This window comes from Dicentrarchus labrax, unplaced genomic scaffold (assembly GCF_905237075.1).
Source record: "Dicentrarchus labrax unplaced genomic scaffold, dlabrax2021, whole genome shotgun sequence".
Classification (NCBI taxonomy): Eukaryota; Metazoa; Chordata; class Actinopteri; family Moronidae; genus Dicentrarchus; species Dicentrarchus labrax.
Window position 1 is genome coordinate 3,845,184 of NW_026136708.1, and position 21,190 is coordinate 3,866,373.

Genomic DNA, 21,190 nt, shown 5'->3' on the forward strand with positions numbered 1-21,190 from the left:
TCATGAGCACTCTACACAGGAATGGAACAATAAGTAGCCGGGAGGCCCGTAAGCCAGAGGTCATACTTGACTACAGTGCCACCCAACGAGGGGTAGACAACCTTGACAAGCTGCTGGCCTGCCACAGCTGTCAAAGAAGAACGCTACGGTGGCCACTCGTGATCTTTTACAACATGCTGGATGTCTCAGGCTATAATGCATTTACAATCTGGATACCAATCAACCCAGACTGGAACCAAAGGAAGCTTCAAAGAAGACGACTTTTCCTTGAGGAGCTAGGCAAAGCACTGGTGACACCGCACATTCAAAGGAGACAACATGTCTTGGGACCCCAGCTTCTCTAGCCACAGTGAGGAGTATGGCAGAGGCTCTAGCAAGTTTCTGAAGTAAGTGTCCTCTTGCAGTTGTGTGTGTGTGTGTGATTTTACTACTTGTCTTTTCATCATTCTAGGTTGCAGCCGGTGGCAAGAGAAAGCGCTGCAAGGTGTGTGGACCATCAAAGGACACAAAGACAAAAACCACATGCAGAAACTGCATCACTTCAGTACTGCAAGTACATCTGTGGTACACATATTGTCTGTGTCTCTCTCTCTCTCTCACACCCCAACTGGTCAAGGCAGATGACCACCCTAGAGCCGAAGGATCTGTCCTAGGTTTCTGCCTAGTTAAAAGGCACTTTTTCCTTGCCCCCGTCGCCAAGTGCTTGCTCATGGTGGTACTGTTGGGTCTCTGTAAATGTTTAACGAGTTCGGTCTAGACCTGTGGCAGAATGTAAACAGCAAGTAACTCCCTCGGTAGATAAAAGGGTCCGCACCGTCTCCACGGTGGATGGAGTGTGTGGAGCAGGAGATCCGAGTTTGGTGCGCTGTCCGAAAGCCAGGTCTCAGTGAAAATAAGAGCACAACATTCTCTTATCTCATGCTGAGTTGTAGTCTTAGTTCTCAGCTCGTCCATCTTACTTTCAAGAGAGCGGAAATTAGCCAGCAGCAGGGTAGGTAGCAGTGGTTGTGTAGCCCTAGCCTTTAGCCTATCATGTAGACTAGGGATGCACCGATCCACATTTTTTCACTTCCGATCCGATCCCGATACCTGAATTTGGATATCGGCTGATACCGATACTATTCCGATACCAGAGCTCTGTTTGCTTTAATATTATTATTATCATTATTGTTGATTTTATATGAGGCTGAAATAAACTCCTCTCAACAGGCAAGTATGATATGTACGTATGTATGCATGTGTGTCCCAAAAGGCAACTTGAGGTGAGTATAAGGTCAGAAAAGGAAGTCATAAAAACAGGAAATCCTGTTAACAGGAAGAATCCCATTCTGAAAACAAATATGCAACTGTAAGGGTTTCAAATTGATTGTCATATCAATATTTATTAAATTCCCAAAATGTCAAATATTTGAGTCTTGAAATATAAGAAAAGTGCAATAAGTGTAAACATCTTACACACACTATCAATAAAACAGTGTGCATCTGAACAGCACAAATCAAGTACACTGGCTCTTGTAGCATCAACAAATCAAGGTTTTAAAATGTCAATTATCTGAAATATAAGAAAAGTGCAATAACTGTAAACATCTAACACACACTCACTCGCTCGCACGCACGCGCACACACACACACACACACACATCCACTAATCCCTTTAGCTTTCACGTTGTCTGCCTGGAGTTTACCTTGTTTTTGGAATGACTCCAGAAGTGATTCCTGACAGCTCACCTAAAAAATCCTCGTGCTGTTTCGTGTGATGCTTTTTTAAATGTTTGATTGCGTTCGTAGTGTTGTACGACGCAAGGGCGCTTCTCTGAATTACGGCTTTGCAAACATTGCATTTTGCTGTCTTGCTCTGTTTCCAGTGTAAAGTATTTCCACACAGCGGACATGTTGGCTAGCCACAATGCTGCTCAATGCTATCCTGCTAGCTGGCTGCAAACTGAGGAATGGATTTCCTGAGCGGGGGCGTGTCTCATAACTCTGTGTCTCATTGAGCCGCGCCTCCGTTCAGGAAATCCATTCCACAGTTTGCAGCCAGCTAGCAGACTGGCCGGCAGGAATCACCTGTGGAGTCATTTCAGGAGACAACGTTAAAGCGCAGACATGGCTCATGGATATCGGAAATCTGCGCAGGTTGGATCGGGAAATTCCAATATGTGAATTACGTTAACATTAATAATGGTTTGTTACACAAAACCTTCTGAAAATGTGTCCTTGACAACTGTTAAGAAAAGGGCAAACACTTTCAAAAATACTGAAGGTGATTGACATTAGCCCAAAATAGTGATAGATGGGTCATCCAACCAATCAGAACAACAAACCATGAAGCCAATCAGAAGGAGACCAAAAAGATCTTTTCCATCGAGAAAAGCCTTTGGTTCCGTCCTTTGCTCTTGTTAACACTCTTCACTTCTGATGTAACTGATAAGCCTCACAAGATAAAAAATATTCAACTTTAACTGAATCCATTTGTTGTGGACTGCTGTAAGGTTTCCACCGTGACCCAGTACCATTAGATTACATCTTACATTTCACATTTCTCAGTTGGGTCTCTTCCAGCTCTCTCAGCCCTCCTTCTGATCCATTTTCAGGTTCCAGGTTACCACTCTCTACACACCAGTTTTCTCCAGATTGTTCAGTTTAGTCAAAACTCTAGTCTAGCTCAGAATTACCTGAATCCTTTCTAAACTTGTGTTTACCTGTGCCTCAGGTTCTGTTGATCACTATTGTAGGTGCTATGATAAATCACAGCGGTACCATTTGTTGGTGTCAACAGTGGTTGAATTTTGATGTTTCGCCATGAAGCAGGAAATTGTCATAACTTCAGTGTACTTTGTGTTATTTGAAAAGTGTCCTGAGATAACTTCTGTTATGAATTGGCGCTATACAAATAAAATTGAATTGAATTGAATTGAATACACGCATACAACATACACACACAAACCACAAATACACACCCACACACACTCTCTCACACACACACACACACACACACACACACCCGAAGGACAACAGGTGTCATTATTTGTCACCATTGAAAAGAAAATAAATGCTTTCAAAACGGTGTCCTGACTAAACTTTGACATATACCAGACTGTGATAATCAATCAACATATATTCCTATTATATTAACTATAATCAAAATTATTCAGATTTTTAGCTTTTTTTAAAACAAAAAAATACAATATAATTTCGCATAAATTAGGTATACTGACCCTAAATTATAGAAATTTGGGTCAAGCTTGGTGTTAATGAGTTGGTATTGAGTTGACTAATAAGGTGAAACACAGTATTGGATCATAATGCATACCCTATGTTTTTGAAACAAGTCAAACCAGACTGGGGTCAAATTCATGATGGAGGAACACAACCTGCATAGTCAATGGGAAGGTATTATGAAGGTTAAAGGGGTACTAGTCTAATTTAGTATTAGAGTGCTGTAAAGTTGGAGGACTCACAAGCAACTGATTAAAGTAAGAAACCAAAGCAGCAGAAGCCAAGATAGCCTCACTTTTAGTTCTTTGAATGGGTCATGTGCTAAAAATTCTGGATCTCAGAATTTCTTGATGCATTAAAACAAAATATTCAACAGACATGTGGGAGCATTGATAGCTGATAGACTGATAGCTGTGAGTAGGCCTATTTACAAAATGGAAACATGCTCTCTCTGCCCCTTCCTGTAACTATTAAGTAAAGGCAATAAAAGCCTATCTATATTATGGATTGCCATTTATGAATTATATATAATATGAAATGAAAATATATGGAATAAAAGTCTGACTATATGAAATGAAGTTTGAATATATGGAATGAAATGTCACGTGATCAAGGCACTGCACCATCTGTGTTTTCGATACCAGCCTAATATTATTCCATAAGGATGTTACTGCAAGAAGTGTTGGAGTGAGCCTGCATGGAATCTGTAAGAAGCAGTCCTAACTGATGAAGAGATAATTAACACAAATGTTCAAACACAATGCATAGAAAGCAGCAAAAGGTTTAATGTAGTTAAAGCAGGAAAGTCGGTAAAACAGTCACTGATCTATGAATGAATGTGGACAATTCTTACAGTATCTGCTGTCCACAACTGCTTTATATTGTATAAAAGCTTCTCCTTCCGTTCATGAAGTCACTGCACCATCTGAAGGCATGGACGGATATGTTAAGAGGGCAGTGTCTTTACGCACGACTGTTCGCTGAGTATACCTTCATTAAATCACCTAAAAAAAACAGTAGACTGCTTCAATATAACCATACAGAGCTCTACACACATCAGACTGGTTGGATATAACTCGATATTCTGCTTTTAATGAAGGAGACGTCTGGTTACCAGGTCTTATCATAGCCTCATCCAACTTTCATTTTGGCAGGTTGCGCTGCTGAACATACAGTATATGGACCAAATTAGAAGGTGCGCATGGAGAAGCCTATACTGTCTGTGTGTTATAAGACCAACTTGCTTGACATTAAGAGTGCAAATAATTAAACTCAGGGTGTTTGTATGTTGCACGCTTGTAGAACCGGGCCTGAATAGAAAATGACTGATTACATAAAAAATAAAAAAATAATAGCAATGAAAAAAAATAATAATAAAAAGATCAAGATATCAAAAATCTGGTGGGGCATGTGTCCTTCCATATCCAGACTTTTATTCCATATATTCAGCATTCATTTAATATATCCAAGTTTCATTCAATATATTCAGACTCCCATTCCATATATTCATTTAATAATTTCCAAAAGGGCATGCCATAATATATATATATATATATAAAAGACGTTGCCTAAAAAACAAACAAGATCTAAGGTTTAACATTTCTACCATTTTAGGAAAAAAGAGCAGTCCCTTATGCCCAAAGACTAAATATAGTTTGATGATCAATTGGCTGTATCTCAGAAACCAGAATGAATTTTGTGTCAATGCATTCATAACAAGTAAAATGTCAAAGACATGCACACATATACAGTGTTTAAAAAAATCATATGAAAAACATTTAATGAAGACAATTTTTGCATTTTTCCTCATTTAAAAAAAAACTTTTTATATCCAGTTATACATTTTTTTTCAGAATCAGTCTGTGCTGGGGACACAGTAAATAGCCATGATCATCATGGACAACAAAAACAGACAGGTTCTCTGCTTTGTCTGGGATTCACAGCATCTTCAAAAGTGTAAAAGCAGAGAAAGTGAGAATTTGCACAAAAAAGTGCCGGTACAATAAAGAATGCTACAACCTGCATCTGTAAATGTGTGTTTCCTTGTCATGAATAAATTAGTAGGATACACAGAGACAAAACTCAGACACTTTTAACCATTTTTGTACAGTAAAACTGTACATCATTCTTCATTGTAATCTTCATTATGTTGTGGAAAATGTACAACTTGTTGCTAACGTTTCCTGCTTTAATTTATTTAAATCTTAGAATCTGTAAATGAAAAAGTCTCATTCAGTACTTTACAGTGACCCTGCTCTATTTAATATTTAGACTGATGAAACTGAAAACTAATCTAAAAGAAAGATAATTTCACCATTAATTAATTCGTTACAGGTCAGTTTAAAGCTTTTCTTACCAGGACAGAAACTCAATGATGCACTCCTGCATTTCACACAGATACAGCGTCTATTACTGAATAACAGTAAATAAGCCGAACAATAAGATATATTTATCCTACTATTTTTTTTAGTTCATTCACATTGAGATAATAATGCAGTTGAATATATACTGCTATCTGTGCACTAAGCTGTATATACAGATATTTTATGCACAGTACAGTGACACTTTTTATGAATATTATATATATGACATGCAATGTTCAATGATGATATTACTGACATTTCAAAACATAATGAGTCAAAAGAGCTTAGAATGAGTGAAATCCCCTTGAAATATTTTACCAGAAATGATCATTCTAAAAGCTGATCGAAACCAGCTGTAAAAGAAAGCATAGACCAATGGATTGAGCATTGAATTTGACCATCCAAGCCACTTAAAGGCTGCAATCACAGCAGCTGGTATTGTGTAATTACTCAAAGGGTTAAAAGTCGCACAAAGAGTAAAAGGAGTCCAACAGATGAGGAAAACTCCCATTACAATAGCCAGAGTTTTGGTGGCCTTTCTCTCCTTCTTAATTTCAGACTTTGTGCTCTGACAGGTTGTGTTGTGGATGCTGCGTGCCTGTCTCTGTGCCACCATCAGAATCTTTAAGTAGATAGTGACCATTACAATAGCTGGGAAATAAAACCCAAAAACAACTGCCATAACTGCTGAACTTGAATTCTGAAATAAAACACACCTGTTAGATTGTCCTTTGTTCACTCCCACAATTGTCATGCTAATTGCGTTTACAGCAGGAACAGTCCAGCTCACCAGGATCATGATCACAATTACACGGACATTTATTTTAGTTCTGTACCTCAGAGGCTGACACACTGCATAATATCTGTCAACAGCAATAGAACACAAGTTTAAAATAGAAGATGTACACAGAAAGAGATCAAAGCTGCCTCGTATCTTACAGAGTAAATCTTCAAGATACCAACAAGAGCTCAAAGCCAGTACCCCGCTAAAAGGCAAAACTGTAAGCCCAACAAGCAGGTCAGCTACAGCGAGAGAGAGGATGAGGTAGTTTGTAGGAGTGTGGAGCTGTTTGAAGTAAATGATGGAGGTTATTAAAAGAAGGTTTCCACACATTATAAGAACTGATAAAGAGCCAATAAAAATACATAACAAGTATGTGCTGGTGGTGAGTGCACTCCTACCAGATACATTTTCTGATTGATTACAGAAATGTTTGTCCTCAAAAACATCATCAGACCTGTTGACAAAGAATTCAGGTTCCATTAAATCATTTTGTTGTCTATTCTGTCTGTAGAGAGAGCCTTTCAGTTAATATTAATGCTCTGTATGTTTCATACCATACCTATCAATCCTGGTTAGTGCATCTGTACTGATGGTAGTCCTTGCTCTCTGTTCCACTGAGCAGTATATTTGGTTATTATTCTGGGCTCACTAGCCTATCGTAGTGAAGATCACTGTCAAGGGAGCCTCTTAAAGGGATATATGTTTAATTTAGTATTCCAGTGTTGTAGAGTTAAAAAGGTCACAAGCAACAGATTAAAAGTAAGAAACCAAAGCAGCAGAGGCCAAGATAGCCACACTTTTAGTTCTTTGTATGGGTCAAGTGCTAAAAATCTGGATCTTAAAAATATTGCCTGACTCAAGCCCAAGCAAAAACAACCCTGGTAACGTCAAAGATCTCCCCCAGAATTTCCTATTGCATTAAAATCAGAGTTCTAATAAAAAAATACTTAATTGATGATTTATTACAATATCTAACAGTATATATAGAAATAGAAAATAGAAATGTATATATTGATAAATATATATATAAAAAAATATTTATATAATAAGAGTAAATATAATATATGACAATAAAGATGGAAGTAATTGTGTGCTACAGTATATTAGCAACATCAGTGTAATAAATTAAAGTGAGTACTGATAATGTTAATAATAAGTACTAATAATGTTGATATGTTGACATCCTTAAAAGACTGCAGTATTAGTCAGAGTACTGCACACTAACCATGGTATTGAGTGTCTGACACTCTGAAGGAGGAGTTCAAGGCAGGAATGACTTGGTGTGGCGCTCTGTGGTGCATCTCAGTGGAATGAGTCTGTAGCAGCATAGACATAGGGCTGTCATGCGGCAGTTAATTGCGCCTGCTGACCACTAGGGCGGCAGTATATAAGTACGGCCCTCCTTCTCGCGCGCTCACTAACGCATCATTTCCGGGTCAGGTGTTTGCCTGTGCAGGTAATGCTCCATGCCACTGCTGCGGCTACTGCTTTGTTTCATCTCTTACTGTGTCCTGTTGCTTAAAGCCTGTGTGTTTTCACTGCAGAGCAGCGACCGAGTGCCCCGTGCTTTGTGCTCCGTGCTCCGTTTAGACCTTGGTTCTCTCTGGCGGTGGTAAGTTTTCTCTCTCTCTGTGTTACATCGGATGCTATCCTGTAGCTAACGCTAGTGTGGTCACAGGTAGATGTCCGCTGCCGTGTGGGTCTCTCTCTCCCTCCCTCTCCCTGTGCAGGTTTGACTTTGAATACAGGTATGCTACCTTAAATCTAACTCTCAAAAGCTTTGATTAATGTAGTTTAGCTATGCTAATTGTATGTTTATTGACAGGGAATGCTCGTCAGCTGGCCGAAATCTACAGGTGGTGATTCACGTGCCGTCACCACCAGCTGATTGGGACCGCTGCTGTTTTGTCTCTGTTTTGTCTCTGCCTTGTCGCTGCTTTGTCGGTGTTTTGTCTATGCTTTGTCTACACTGATTTATCTACATTGCTTTGTCCGCACAGCTTTGCCTCTGCCGTTAAACATAAGGTTGCTGTGTTGTTTATACCGCTTTGTCTACTATATGTCTGCTGTTGTGCCCCTACTGCTAGCTGCATAGCCGCGTCTCTGCTGCTGTATGTGACATTGTCCCCTGCTTTGCCTCTGCAGTCAATTATTCCTTGCTGCCTTGTTCTGCGGCTCTGGCTGCTTGGTGGCTTTTGGCTACAGCCGGCTTGCATGGTGAACTGCAGACACCATACTTTTAATCTGTTTATCCCTTTTTATTTTAGCTGAACGATGGTGAGGAGTTAATCCCCTAGTTTTGTATTACTTGTTTTGTTATACTTTATTGTTTTGATTAACTAGCTTGGTAAGCTTAATTGGTTAACTGTTTCCTGCTTTATGTTGTATATTGTTTTTATTATATTATTATTTATATAATACTTATAATAAAATAAAATAAATAAATAATTACTTCCATTGTAACTTTTGTTTTCCCTTCTCAGTGGCTGCAGGCTGGTGGTGGTGCTGGTGACGTGGGTGGTGGTGTCCCTCCTCCTTGTGTGCTGTGCTTCCTTGGATTTGGTGATTCCACAGTGTGTGACTGCCACGTGTGTCTGGGTGAACCCTTTTTCTTTAATTTAATTTTGTTGAGTCCCCTTCCCCTTCACCTGCTCTTTCCCCACCAGTAGGCCTCAGCCCCTGATTAGGCTCCCTTTTTCATTTATTGGGATGAATGCTATTTTTTTATAATGATATATATATATTTATTAAATAAAATATTTTTGTAAACTGGGAACCACGTGTCTTGCCTGTCGAGTGGAACAAACCTGTGTTTTTGGTCAGTGTAAAATAATTCCTTGGGTGCAATTCCCAAGGTGGCGTTGTCATGCAACCTAAGATTCCCATTGAGTGCTCCACATTTTGCAATCCCCGCCACAATCTGGCGTTGTCGGCAGGATCTACTCTTCCAACAGGCAAAGACGTGTGTTCCTTGTGGGTTTTATTTTTTTTTCTTGTGTTTTCTTTCTCTGGTGTACTAATGTTGTTTTTCTTGTAGGCATCTGGAAGAATTTAAAGAGACAAAGCAGCAGTGGTTTCCAGTGGACCTTCGTGCCAGTTTTGGTGAGATTTGGCAGATTAGGCCTAGGTAGTAGTTTGAGTTTTATTGTAGCTATGGAGGAAGAGTTACAGGAACTCAGAGATCTGATTAAACAGTTAAAGGCTGATAATGAGCGGTTACGACAGGAACAGGCTGGCTCTAGTGCCTTACCGTCCACCTCTTTTGTGCCACCTACTGCCCCTTCTACTTCCAGTGTCCCTGTAACAGAGAGGCTGGTGTTTGTGCCCCGTGATAGGAAGTGTCCTGTTTTTAGGGGAAGGACGGGTATGGGGTTGAGTGAGTGGCGGGAGGAAATACAGGCGTGTATGAGGTCCCGGCGTTTATCCCGGTCTGACCAGGCATTTCTCCTGTTTGACCACCTAGAGGGTGAAGCTAGGGAGGAGCTAAAGTATCGCCCTAGCACAGAGAGAGGACCCTGATGGAGTATTGGCTATTTTACAGGAGCTGTACGGGTGCTCGGAGTCTTATGTTGCTCTGCAGAAGGCTTTCTTCTTCAGAAGGCAGCAGGAGCGAGAGACTCTTCAGGAGTTCTCCCTCGCTTTGATGGGCCTCATGGAGAAGGTGAAGCAGCGTGCACCTACTGAAGTGCCAAATGCAGAAGCTCTTTTGAGAGACCAATTTGTTGAGCATGTGCTGGACAGTTCCCTGCGTCGTGAGTTGAAGCAGTTAGTGCGTAGACAGCCCAATTACACCCTGCTTGCTGTTAGAGCAGAGGCGATTCAGTGGGAGCTTGAAGGTCTACCCAGCGGTGTGAGGGGCCGCAGTCATTCAGTCCCCTTAGTGTTTGGTGTTCAGTATGGTGTTCAAGGTAACCCGCAGGGCGTTGTTTCTTCCCCCCCTGTGTCAGAGATGGGTGAGATGAGGGAGATGCTACAGCGTCAGCAAGAGCAGCTTAATAAGCTCACTGAAAGCATTGCTCGGCTGCAGGTCTCTCATCAGCACAGTCACCCACCTCGTACTGGCCCAATGCTATGCAGGCGCTGCAATCAGCCTGGCCATTTTGCGAGGGAATGTAGAGTGCATGCTCCTCGCTCACAATCCCATTCACCGCCCCCATCTAATCCTGGTAGGCAGTCTCGTTTTGCTTCTGGGTCGGAAAACTAGTACCCACCAAACTGCAGAGTCACAGTTTGGCTGGGGCTGCTACTGGCTCATAAGCTGCTTCACGCGATTTGGATGCGTCTGGATTGATTTCGTCGTGTCCCCATTTAGATGTGGACATGGGTGGAGTGAAGGTTCCTTGTCTGGTAGACACCTCCATGGTGTCTACTATTTCTGAGAGCTTTTTCCGCCAGCATCTCGAGCCTTGGGGCCAGGAGCGTCTCCGTTCTTGTCACTGGTTGGAGCTTAGAGCTGCCAACGGTCTGACTATTCCTTACCTTGGGTACTTGGAGCTTGACGTGCAACTTTGTGGTAAACTGATGCCCCACTGTGGTGTGTTGGTAGTGAGGGACCCACCTGGTGGGGTGCCTTCTAAAGTGCCGGGTATTTTGGGGATGAACGTGATCCGCAAGTGCTACCAGGAACTTTTTGGCCAGTATGGGGAAACGTTGTTTTCCAGGTCTGTATCTCAAAGGCCCCTGAGCCAGTTGTGCAGGCACTGCAACAGTGCCATCGTGTTAGCGATGTCGCGTCCCAGGATGTTCCCGGGAAAGTGAAGGTCAGGGGTAAGAGGGGTTGGCAGATTCCTGGTGGGGTAATGAAAATCATGGCAGCCACATGTTCTGAGCAGTACTCCGGGTCTACGGTGCTGTTCGAGCCTTTAGAGGCTGGTTTACCTGCTGGGTTGCTTGCTTCCCCTTCTTTGGTTCGTGTCATCAGGGGCACCGCCTACATACCTGTCATTAATGTTGTTTTGTACCCCCGCACTGTTGTCGGCACACTGGATTTTGTGAATGTGGTCAGCCTTCCTTCCGGGGTCACTGAGGTGCCATCGGGTGTGGCCACCGTGTCTTCTCAGACCGCTTCCCCTAGTGTGCATCAGGTGGAGAATGTGGATTTGTCACCTTTGTCTGTGGAGGAACAGGGTCCAGTGAAGTCCCTGCTTAAACAATATTCCTCAGTCTTTTCCATCGATGACACTGATCTGGGCTGTACAAATCTAATCTCCCATGACATCCCTTTGGTAGACGATACTCCAGTGAGGCAGCGCTATAGGCGCATCCCACCCTCAGAGTATGAGGTTGTGAAGGAGCACATCAATCGTCTACTCTCATCTCAAATCATTCGTGAGAGTAGCAGCCCCTATGCGTCCCCTATCGTGTTGGTACGAAAGAAAGATGGCAGCATGTGCATGTGTGTTGACTATAGGCAGCTCAATAGTAAGACCCGAAGAGATGCCTTTCCTCTGCCACGTATAGAGGAGTCGTTGGATGCATTGTCTGGTGCTTGCTGGTTCTCAACCCTGGACTTGACCAGTGGTTATAACCAGGTGCCAGTCACTGAGGCTGACCAGCCGAAGACTGCTTTTTGCACCCCTTTTGGTTTGTTCGAATGGAACAGAATGCCTTTTGGGCTCTGTAACGCGCCCAGCACTTTCCAGAGGTTAATGCAACGCATCTTTGGTGACCAGCAGTGTCAGTCCTTGCTGTTATATCTGGATGATATTGTGGTGTTTTCCTCTACTGTGGAACAGCATGTGGGGGGCATTCCACGAAGATTCCTGAAGTGTTCTCAGTGACGCAGCTGATAACAGTTCATTCCACCTGGTTTCATATACTCTGCGGAATGTACGAGCATCTTTTGCTGCACTATAGTCACTCTGTACATTTGCACGTCTTTCAACAAGAAGCGAAATCTTTGTCAAGCTGTCTCCAATTTTGAGAGCAAGACTTGGGCGCTTGTATGCATTGGTTTCACTGTCATAGCCAGCTACGCGTTTCACTGCTTCCACAACATGCATAAAATTTACAGGTTTGATGTGGTCTTGAATGGTCTTCAAGGGAGTGGTTTTCCTAGAGCATACCAGAAGCCTTCCCAGCTCTCTCAACTTTTGCCGAATGTATTCGTGTTCGCCAACATCATGTCCAAGCCGGTTGTATAGATGCTCACCAAACTCCATGATACAGACATCCGATTTGACTGCGAAATAAGCTTCATCTTGAACCATGTTGCTTAAGAGCTTCCAAAATTCTACTTTGACACCAGGGGGTGGAGGTGCAGCAAATGCACAGAGAGCCTGAACATGATTTTTCTCAAGATCTGGTGTTGAGTTTTCTAAAGGGGTTCCAGTGTCTCCCCTTTCACTTTGTTTTGAGGACTGACCACTAGTGGTTTGTGTTGTAGGACAGGGTGCACTGCTTAAACGTCGTCTTTTATGTCTCATTCCAGAGCTGCTTCCTTTTCTTGAGGGTGAGCGTCCTCTGTCAACCACATTCTTTGAAGAACCATTGTTCAGTTCTGTCAATGAGACACCTCTCTGTCTGATGTCATCCATTGTCCTAAAGTTTAAGGGCCTGAGCATGCTCTCTTTCTGTTCAACTGGCTCCAGAACTTTACTTGTGTCTGTACCAGCAGAATAATCCTCACTAGTCTTGGGGATATATTCCTCTCCACTACCAGCTGAGGTGAGGATGAAAAGCTCATCTGAATCAGAATGAATCTGGGTCTTCATCTTTAGAAAAGAAAATATGAATTAGATTAAAGTCAGCAAACTAATATATTTTGTGATATATCAGTAAAGAAATGGAAATCTCTACATTGTGTGGGTTACCTGTGTATTACCTGTATGCTTTTGTTCCTTCTCAGCCTTGGGACACACTCTTCGTCATGTTGAGATAAGCTGAGTTCAGAGTCAGAATTCAGATTCCAAGTCTGCAGAGTCCAAAACAAATTTATGTTATCTTTATTTGGACATTGATATAAAAAACAGATTGATATCACAATACAGACAAATGCTAATAACCTTTAATGATAGCAATTTACCTCAGACTTCTTATCAAAATTGGCAGGACTTGAGGATGATCTATGAGATTCATTAGAATCCATGTAGTTTATGCAGGACTGATTCATTCCAACTTTATTCTTTGGAGGATTGAGTCCTAGTTCATCTGACCCCTAGAGAGAAAATAATAGACATATTGAAGATCAGGTCAGACATAGTAGGATTAATAATAATTAAAATAATGACAATGATAATGACAATCATCATAATCATCATCATCTACAAATGTGGAAAAATGCCATTGGCTTCATAGATTAGTTAAAAAAAGGTCACAGTAAACTAAAATACAAACAATAATGAATAAAAGAACATGTACAGTACAGAACAACAATAACAGACATACGTCAGTGTAAGAGGTGTTTAAAACCTGAACAATGTTCTAGCATTATGCCTAATAATGACATTTTGTGAATGAACTTTGTTGCTACAAAGGAAAGTTGCTTTCATGGTAACTAAAAGTAATGATGCTTGATGCTTGATGCTTGAAAATTATAGTAAGAGCTCAACTTCAATAACATATGTCATACAAGAAATTCAGAGAAATATTAATACCTGGTTCTGGGAGCAAGAAGATCTCTCAGAATCCTGGTCTGTGGTTGTGGAGAGCTCATCCTCAGAAGACTCAGTGACAGTAGATGGTCCTCCAACCTGAGGATTGAGGTCAACATCATGAATAAGTAGTTGGTCAGCAGTAAATTACTTAAATTCAGAAACAATACAATAAGCATATACAAAATACTACCCGAAGGTAGTGTCGAAGTATTATGGGACTAATAATCTTTGTTATTTTTGATAGGTTCAACTTCCCTCTGATATTTGTCATAAATATGTTGCCAGCTGTAGCACTGCTGTAACCATTACAGCCCTGAACAAGTAAAGGTGAGGGCTGGCAAGAGGATATTGAACTGTAACCAACAGCTGGTATGACTGGTAGAAAGCAAACTGAGCTCAGCTTCAACAACACATGCCATACATGGCATTTTTAAAGTTTAAGGACAAAAAAACTAAAAGAATTATTGTTAATTATGTAGAATGTCTCTCAGTCACCGTGGACCCCACAACAACAGAAGACCTGACAGGTGTGTGTCAGACTGGTCTTCCAAAGCACACTGATTGGACCCCTTTAAATCACAAAAACCAGAAAGTGTGCTTGATGGCAGCATATGTATGAATTCAGACTGGGACTGATGTTACGAATTTAGCCAAAATGCACCAACACTTAATTTATGAAACTGGACAGGCTTAAAAACTTAAGTATGAACAAATAATGGACAAAAACACTAATTCAGAAAAATATTAATACCTGGTTCTGGGAGCAAGAAGATCTGTCAGGATCCTGGTCTTTGGTTCTGGATATGTCAGCATCAGAAGACTCAGTGACAGTCAGTGGTCCTCCAACCTGAGGATTGAGTTCAACATCATTAATGAGTAGTTGGTCAGCAGTAAATTACTTACATTCAGCACCAATAACCACAAGCATATACAAAATACAACAAGAAATGAGTGTGGAAGTATTATGGGACTAAAATTAATTGTTATTTTTGATAAGTTCAACTTCCCTCTGATATTTGTCATAAATATGTTGCCAGCTGTAGCACTGCTGTAACCATTACAGCCCTGAACAAGTAAAGGTGAAGGCTGACAAGAGGATATTGAACTGTAACCAACAGCTGGTATGACTGGTAGAAAGCAAACTGAGCTCAGCTTCAACAACACATGCCATACATGGCATTTTTAAAGTTTAAGGACAAAAAAACTAAAAGAATTATTGTTAATTATGTAGAATGTCTCTCAGTCACCGTGGACCCCACAACAACAGAAGACCTGACAGGTGTGTGTCAGACTGGTCTTCCAAAGCACACTGATTGGACCCCTTTAAATCACAAAAACCAGAAAGTGTGCTTGATGGCAGCATATGTATGAATTCAGACTGGGACTGATGTTACGAATTTAGCCAAAATGCACCAACACTTAATTTATGAAACTGGACAGGCTTAAAAACTTAAGTATGAACAAATAATGGACAAAAACACTAATTCGGACAAATATTAATACCTGGTTCTGGGAGCAAGAAGATCTTTCAGGATCCTGGTCTTTGGTTCTGGATATGTCAGCATCAGAAGACTCAGTTACAGTCAATGGTCCTCCAACCTAAGGATTGAGTTCAACACCCATTCAGATCATTTTGATGACTGGTCAACACAAGTTATCATACATGAAAACTGAAATTCTATTCTGAACAATGCAAAAGTTAAATTAACCATTGGCAAAACACCAGTATTGGACTAATTATTTTGCATTCAAGAACTTAATTATAATAAACCTTTCTCCTCCAAGGCCAGTCAGTTCCTCCATAGTCATAGGTTATTTCTTCTCCAATATTAATGTCCCGCAGAGCAAAGAGACACAGGTGTGGTTTGCCTTCTGATATGACCTTCTTCATCTTGCAGTTTGGATGGTTGTGGTCATCATTGACAAGTCTTCCCAGACTGCCATCTTCTCGACCTGCATCAATACTTCAGAAAAGACAAATCCGTGATTCGGCTTGTCAATAATCCATCAGTATTTTGAAAAAGTACTTCAGATTATCTGAAGTGACTGATGAATTAATATCACACATTCGCTGCTTAACTGTTCAGAAATGTAAAATTCATGTAAGCCTTACCACCATGTTCTTACTTGCCAGTGGAAGTCAAACATGAAGACCGTACATCTAACATGATATGTCCTCCTCCTCCGTTGAGATTCTTCTGAATTTATCAGTTCTCCTCTGTACTCCACCACAAAGTCTCCTTTATGGAAATGTACCTTGGCAAACACCCCTCGACCTAGTGCACAAATACAGATACCACACTGGTTCTCACCCTAGAAGTTAGCGCAATGGACAGGGTATCATTAATAAAATCAAGTAACAAATATCAAAATGACACTAATATATGTTCAAACAGGTTTAAATTATTATTATTACAAAATAATAATTCGTAATTTGGTTTTAGCATCCTTATGGCACACTATGTTGGTCAAAGTATTGTATAACCAATATAACTGGCCCAAAATAGTGGCAATATTGAAAATATTCAGTCAGGCCATCACAACAAAACTAGGCTAAGATGAACAAAATTCACCGCCTTATTTTATGCAATTATCCTTTTTATTCAATAAATCCCTCAGTCTTATCAAGAGGACTACATAAAACAAAAAAACTACATAATATCAAAACCAAATTATATCAGATTATTACCTTTAAAAGAGTTTATGTATTTCACTTCCAACTCTGCTGTCTTGTCCAGGGCCTTGGCAGCATGTTCTACTGCATCCGTTTTGGGAGATTTCCTGGGTCTCACTGCAGCCATTGATGATCCTATAATTACATATAGTGGCGTTTTAATGTAACCAGATACTCCACTCAAGCATACACTGTATTAAAAATATTTATATGGTAGGCAACTACATCGAAACATTGAGAGTACATTTCAGCAATAATAAGTGGCTTATCTCAGTTTCAGCCCAAGAAAATTTACAGATCCTTCAGAAAAAATAACCCTATTTAATATTAAATTGCCATGTGTCATTAAATGTCCTTCCTGGTCAGAATCAGACTTTCAGCTTGAACTTAACACTCAATCACCCAATGCTGGGCTTTTTAACTGGGGATAGTTGGCACGCTAAACTTGAAACTGTGTCACATTCATCACACTGTAATGTGGTTTATTGATTCAATTACTGATCAAACTCAGGTGGGGCACGTCTGGGCACGTTGCTGCTACAGCTACCAGAGCCAATTAGCTAACACTAGCTTAATTAGCAACCTAGCATAACATCCCATGGTAGTAAGAGAAGCAATACACAAAGCCTGTTGCTTTAAAACTTTAGAATGTGCAAAAGCATTGTAATAATTCACATTTGGTTTCATGTTAAATTTAACAAAGTTACCTGGTTCATGTTCAGGTGAATGTGTCCTTTTTATCAATTAAAAAAACGTTTCTCTGATTTTGACCACATGCTAACATTTAGTGTGTTTAAAAAACACTTAAACCATATAAAATCTGCTCAAAAAGAAATCTTGATAAATGTAGGCATAACTTACCGTTTTATTAAGGCTCTCATTTCCATGTGCAGACATCAAACAACACAGAAGTCCAGTGCTCCTCTCTCCGTAGCTCCGTCGTGTGTTGAGTAAGGGAGCGCTTGTTTTGTCTAGTGAGCACGTCCTGTAAGGGTGGTCATGCGATCATTGCCTAAGACTCCAATGTCCGCCCACCAGGCATGTCACTGTACTTGTATGAAGTGAACCCAAGCTGTCTTTTAATACAAACGAGGCTATTTATTCAGAAATAGATGATCAATTTGTATTTATTGATATAGGTTAACAAGATAACTTTTAACTCAGTTTCATTTTTAATATGTGTGATCACTAGTTTATCTTGTCTTAGTTTATCATAGCAGCTAATCAGTGAGGTTAGCATAAGCATGGCTATATTTTTAGCTTAGCGTTAGCATCTCCGTGCTACACATACAAACATAAAATATTGCTAATTAATGTATTTACTGGCAACCCTTCAAAAGTTTAGGATCTTATGTGTGAATATTATGGACATAGTGCATTTAATATATATATATGTTCAACAATTATTCATTGCTGATAGTATTGAGCCCCGTCTTTACAGTTAATTAATTCAATTACCTTTAAATTACCATTGTATTAACAGCTAGCTAATCAAAGAGTTAGCCTCCGTGGAAGTCAGCTGCTTGCACATGCGCATTTAAGCCAAGTGTGTGTAAAGTGTGTGTAGAGGTAGTACCACCCTCTGCCATCAGGGGCCGGTACTGAGTGAGATCGCCTTAGCACACTTTAGCACACTAAGTTGGTAAAAGTGCATTGTGGGAAAAACTCTGAAAATTTCACAGGGCATTATTTTGACCCTCTTTTCACTGAATTTGAAGTAATTTTCGTGGGGTCCAGGGTTTGGGTCCCCACGCAAAATTTTGGACCCCACACTGTGACTGTGCTGTCTGACCGCGGGCCCCACCATGTGATAAAGACAAACACACACACACACACACACACACACACACCCCCCGAAGGACAACAGGTGTCATTATTTGTCACCATTGAAAAGAAAATAAATGCTTTCAAAACGGTGTCCTGACTAAACTTTGACATATACCAGACTGTGATAATCAATCAACATATATTCCTATTATACTAACTATAATCAAAATTATTCAGATTTTTAGCTTTTTTGGAAACAAAAAAAACAATATAATTTCGCATAAATTAGGTATACTGACCCTAAATTATAGAAATTTGGGTCAAGCTTGATGTTAATGAGTTGGTATTGAATTGACTAATAAGGTGAAACACAGTATTGGATCATAATTCATACCCTATGTTTTTGAAACAAGTCAAACGAGACTGGGGTCAAATTCATGATGGAGGAACACAACTGCATAGTCAATGGGAAGGTATTATGAGGGTTAAAGGGGTACTAGTCTAATTTAGTATTCCAGTGCTGTAAAGTTGGAGGACTCACAAGCAACTGATTAAAGTAAGAAACCAAAGCAGCAGAAGCCAAGATAGCCTCACTTTTAGTTCTTTGAATGGGTCATGTGCTAAAAATTCTGGATCTCAGAATTTCTTGATGCATTAAAACAAAATATTTAACAGACGTGGGAGCATTGATAGCTGATAGACTGATAGCTGTGAGTAGGCCTATTTACAAAATGGAAACATGTCACGTGATCAAGGCACTGCACCATCTGTGTTTTCGATACCAGCCTAATATTATTCCATAAGGATGTTGCTGCAAGAAGTGTTGGAGTGAGCCTGCATGGAATCTGTAAGAAGCAGTCCTAACTGATGAAGAGATAATTAACATAAATGTTCAAACACAATGCATAGAAAGCAGCAAAAGGTTTAATGTAGTTAAAGCAGGAAAGTCGGTAAAACAGTCACTGATCTATGAATGAATGTGGACAATTCTTACAGTATCTGCTGTCTAAACTGCTTTATATTGTATAAAAGCTTCTCCTTCCGTTCATGAAGTCACTGCACCATCTGAAGGCATGGACGGATATGTTAAGAGGGCAGTGTCTTTACGCACGACTGTTCGCTGAGTATACCTTCATTAAATCACCTAAAAAAAACAGTAGACTGCTTCAATATAACCATACAGAGCTCTACACACATCAGACTGGTTGGATATAACTCGATATTCTGCTTTTAATGAAGGAGACGTCTGGTTACCAGGTCTTATCATAGCCTCATCCAACTTTCATTTTGGCAGGTTGCGCTGCTGAACATACAGTATATGGACCAAATTAGAAGGTGCGCATGGAGAAGCCTATACTGTCTGTGTGTTATAAGACCAACTTGCTTGACATTAAGAGTGCAAATAATTAAACTCAGGGTGTTTGTATGTTGCACACTTGTAGAACCGGGCCTGAATAGAAAATGACTATGATTACATAAAAAAAATAATAATAATAGCAATGAAAAAAAATAAAAAGATCAAGATATCAAAAATCTGGTGGGGCATGTGCCCTTCCATATCCAGACTTTTATTCCATATATTGAGCATTCATTTAATATATCCAAGTTTCATTCAATATATTCAGACTCCCATTCCATATATTCATTCAATAATTTCCAAAAGGGCATGCCATAATATATATATATATATATATATATATATATATATATATATATGAAAGACGTTGCCTAAAAAACAAACAAGATCTAAGGTTTAACATTTCTACCATTTTAGGAAAAAAGAGCAGTCCCTTGTGCCCAAAGACTAAATATAGTTTGATGATCAATTGGCTGTATCTCAGAAACCAGAAGGAATTTTGTGTCAATGCATTCATAACAAGTAAAATGTCAAAGACATGCACACATATACAGTGTTTAAAAAATTCATATGAAAAACATTTAATGAAGACAATTTTTGCATTTTTCCTCATTTAAAAAAAAACTTTTTATATCCAGTTATACATTTTTTTCAGAATCAGTCTGTGCTGGGGACACAGTAAATAGCCATGATCACCATGGTCAACAAAAACAGACAGGTTCTCTGCTTTGTCTGGGATTCACAGCATCTTCAAAAGTGTAAAAGCAGAGAAAGTGAGAATTTGCACAAAAAAGTGCCGGTACAATAAAGAATGCTACAACCTGCATCTGTAAATGTGTGTTTCCTTGTCATGAATAAATTAATAGGATACACAGAGACAAAACTCAGACACTTTTAACCATTTTTGTACAGTAAAACTGTACATCATTCTTCATTGTAATCTTCATTATGTTGTGGAAAATGTACAACTTGTTGCTAACGTTTGCTGCTTTAATTTATTTAAATCTTAGAATCTGTAAATGAAAAAGTCTCATTCAGTACTTTACAGTGACCCTGCTCTATTTAATATTTAGACTGATGAAACTGAAAACTAATCTAAAAGAAAGATAATTTCACCATTAATTAATTCGTTACAGGCGAGTTTAAAGCTTTTCTTACCAGGACAGAAACTCAGTGATGCACTCCTGCATTTCACACAGATACAGCGTCTATTACTGAATAACAGTAAATAAGCCAAACAATAAGATATATTTATCCTACTATTTTTTTTAGTTCATTCACATTGAGATAATAATAAAGTTGAATATATACTGCTATCTGTGCACTAAGTTGTATATACAGATACTTTATGCACAGTACAGTGACACTTTTTATGAAGGCATATATATATGACATGCAATGTTCAATGATGATATTACTGACATTTCAACA

At 39.7% G+C, this 21,190-nt stretch overlaps 1 protein-coding gene across 1 annotated transcript in view; it reads right to left on the minus strand.

The window, feature by feature from the left end:
* Window positions 1-3,984: 3,984 nt before the first annotated feature.
* Window positions 3,985-21,190, minus strand: part of LOC127368528 (trace amine-associated receptor 1-like) — a 40,086-nt gene continuing 22,880 nt past the window's right edge. The window contains exon 2 of the mRNA XM_051409443.1: window positions 3,985-6,820. Within this exon, the coding sequence (XP_051265403.1) occupies window positions 5,857-6,820 (964 nt within the window). The 3' untranslated portion in view covers window positions 3,985-5,856. The remainder of the gene's footprint in view (window positions 6,821-21,190) is intronic.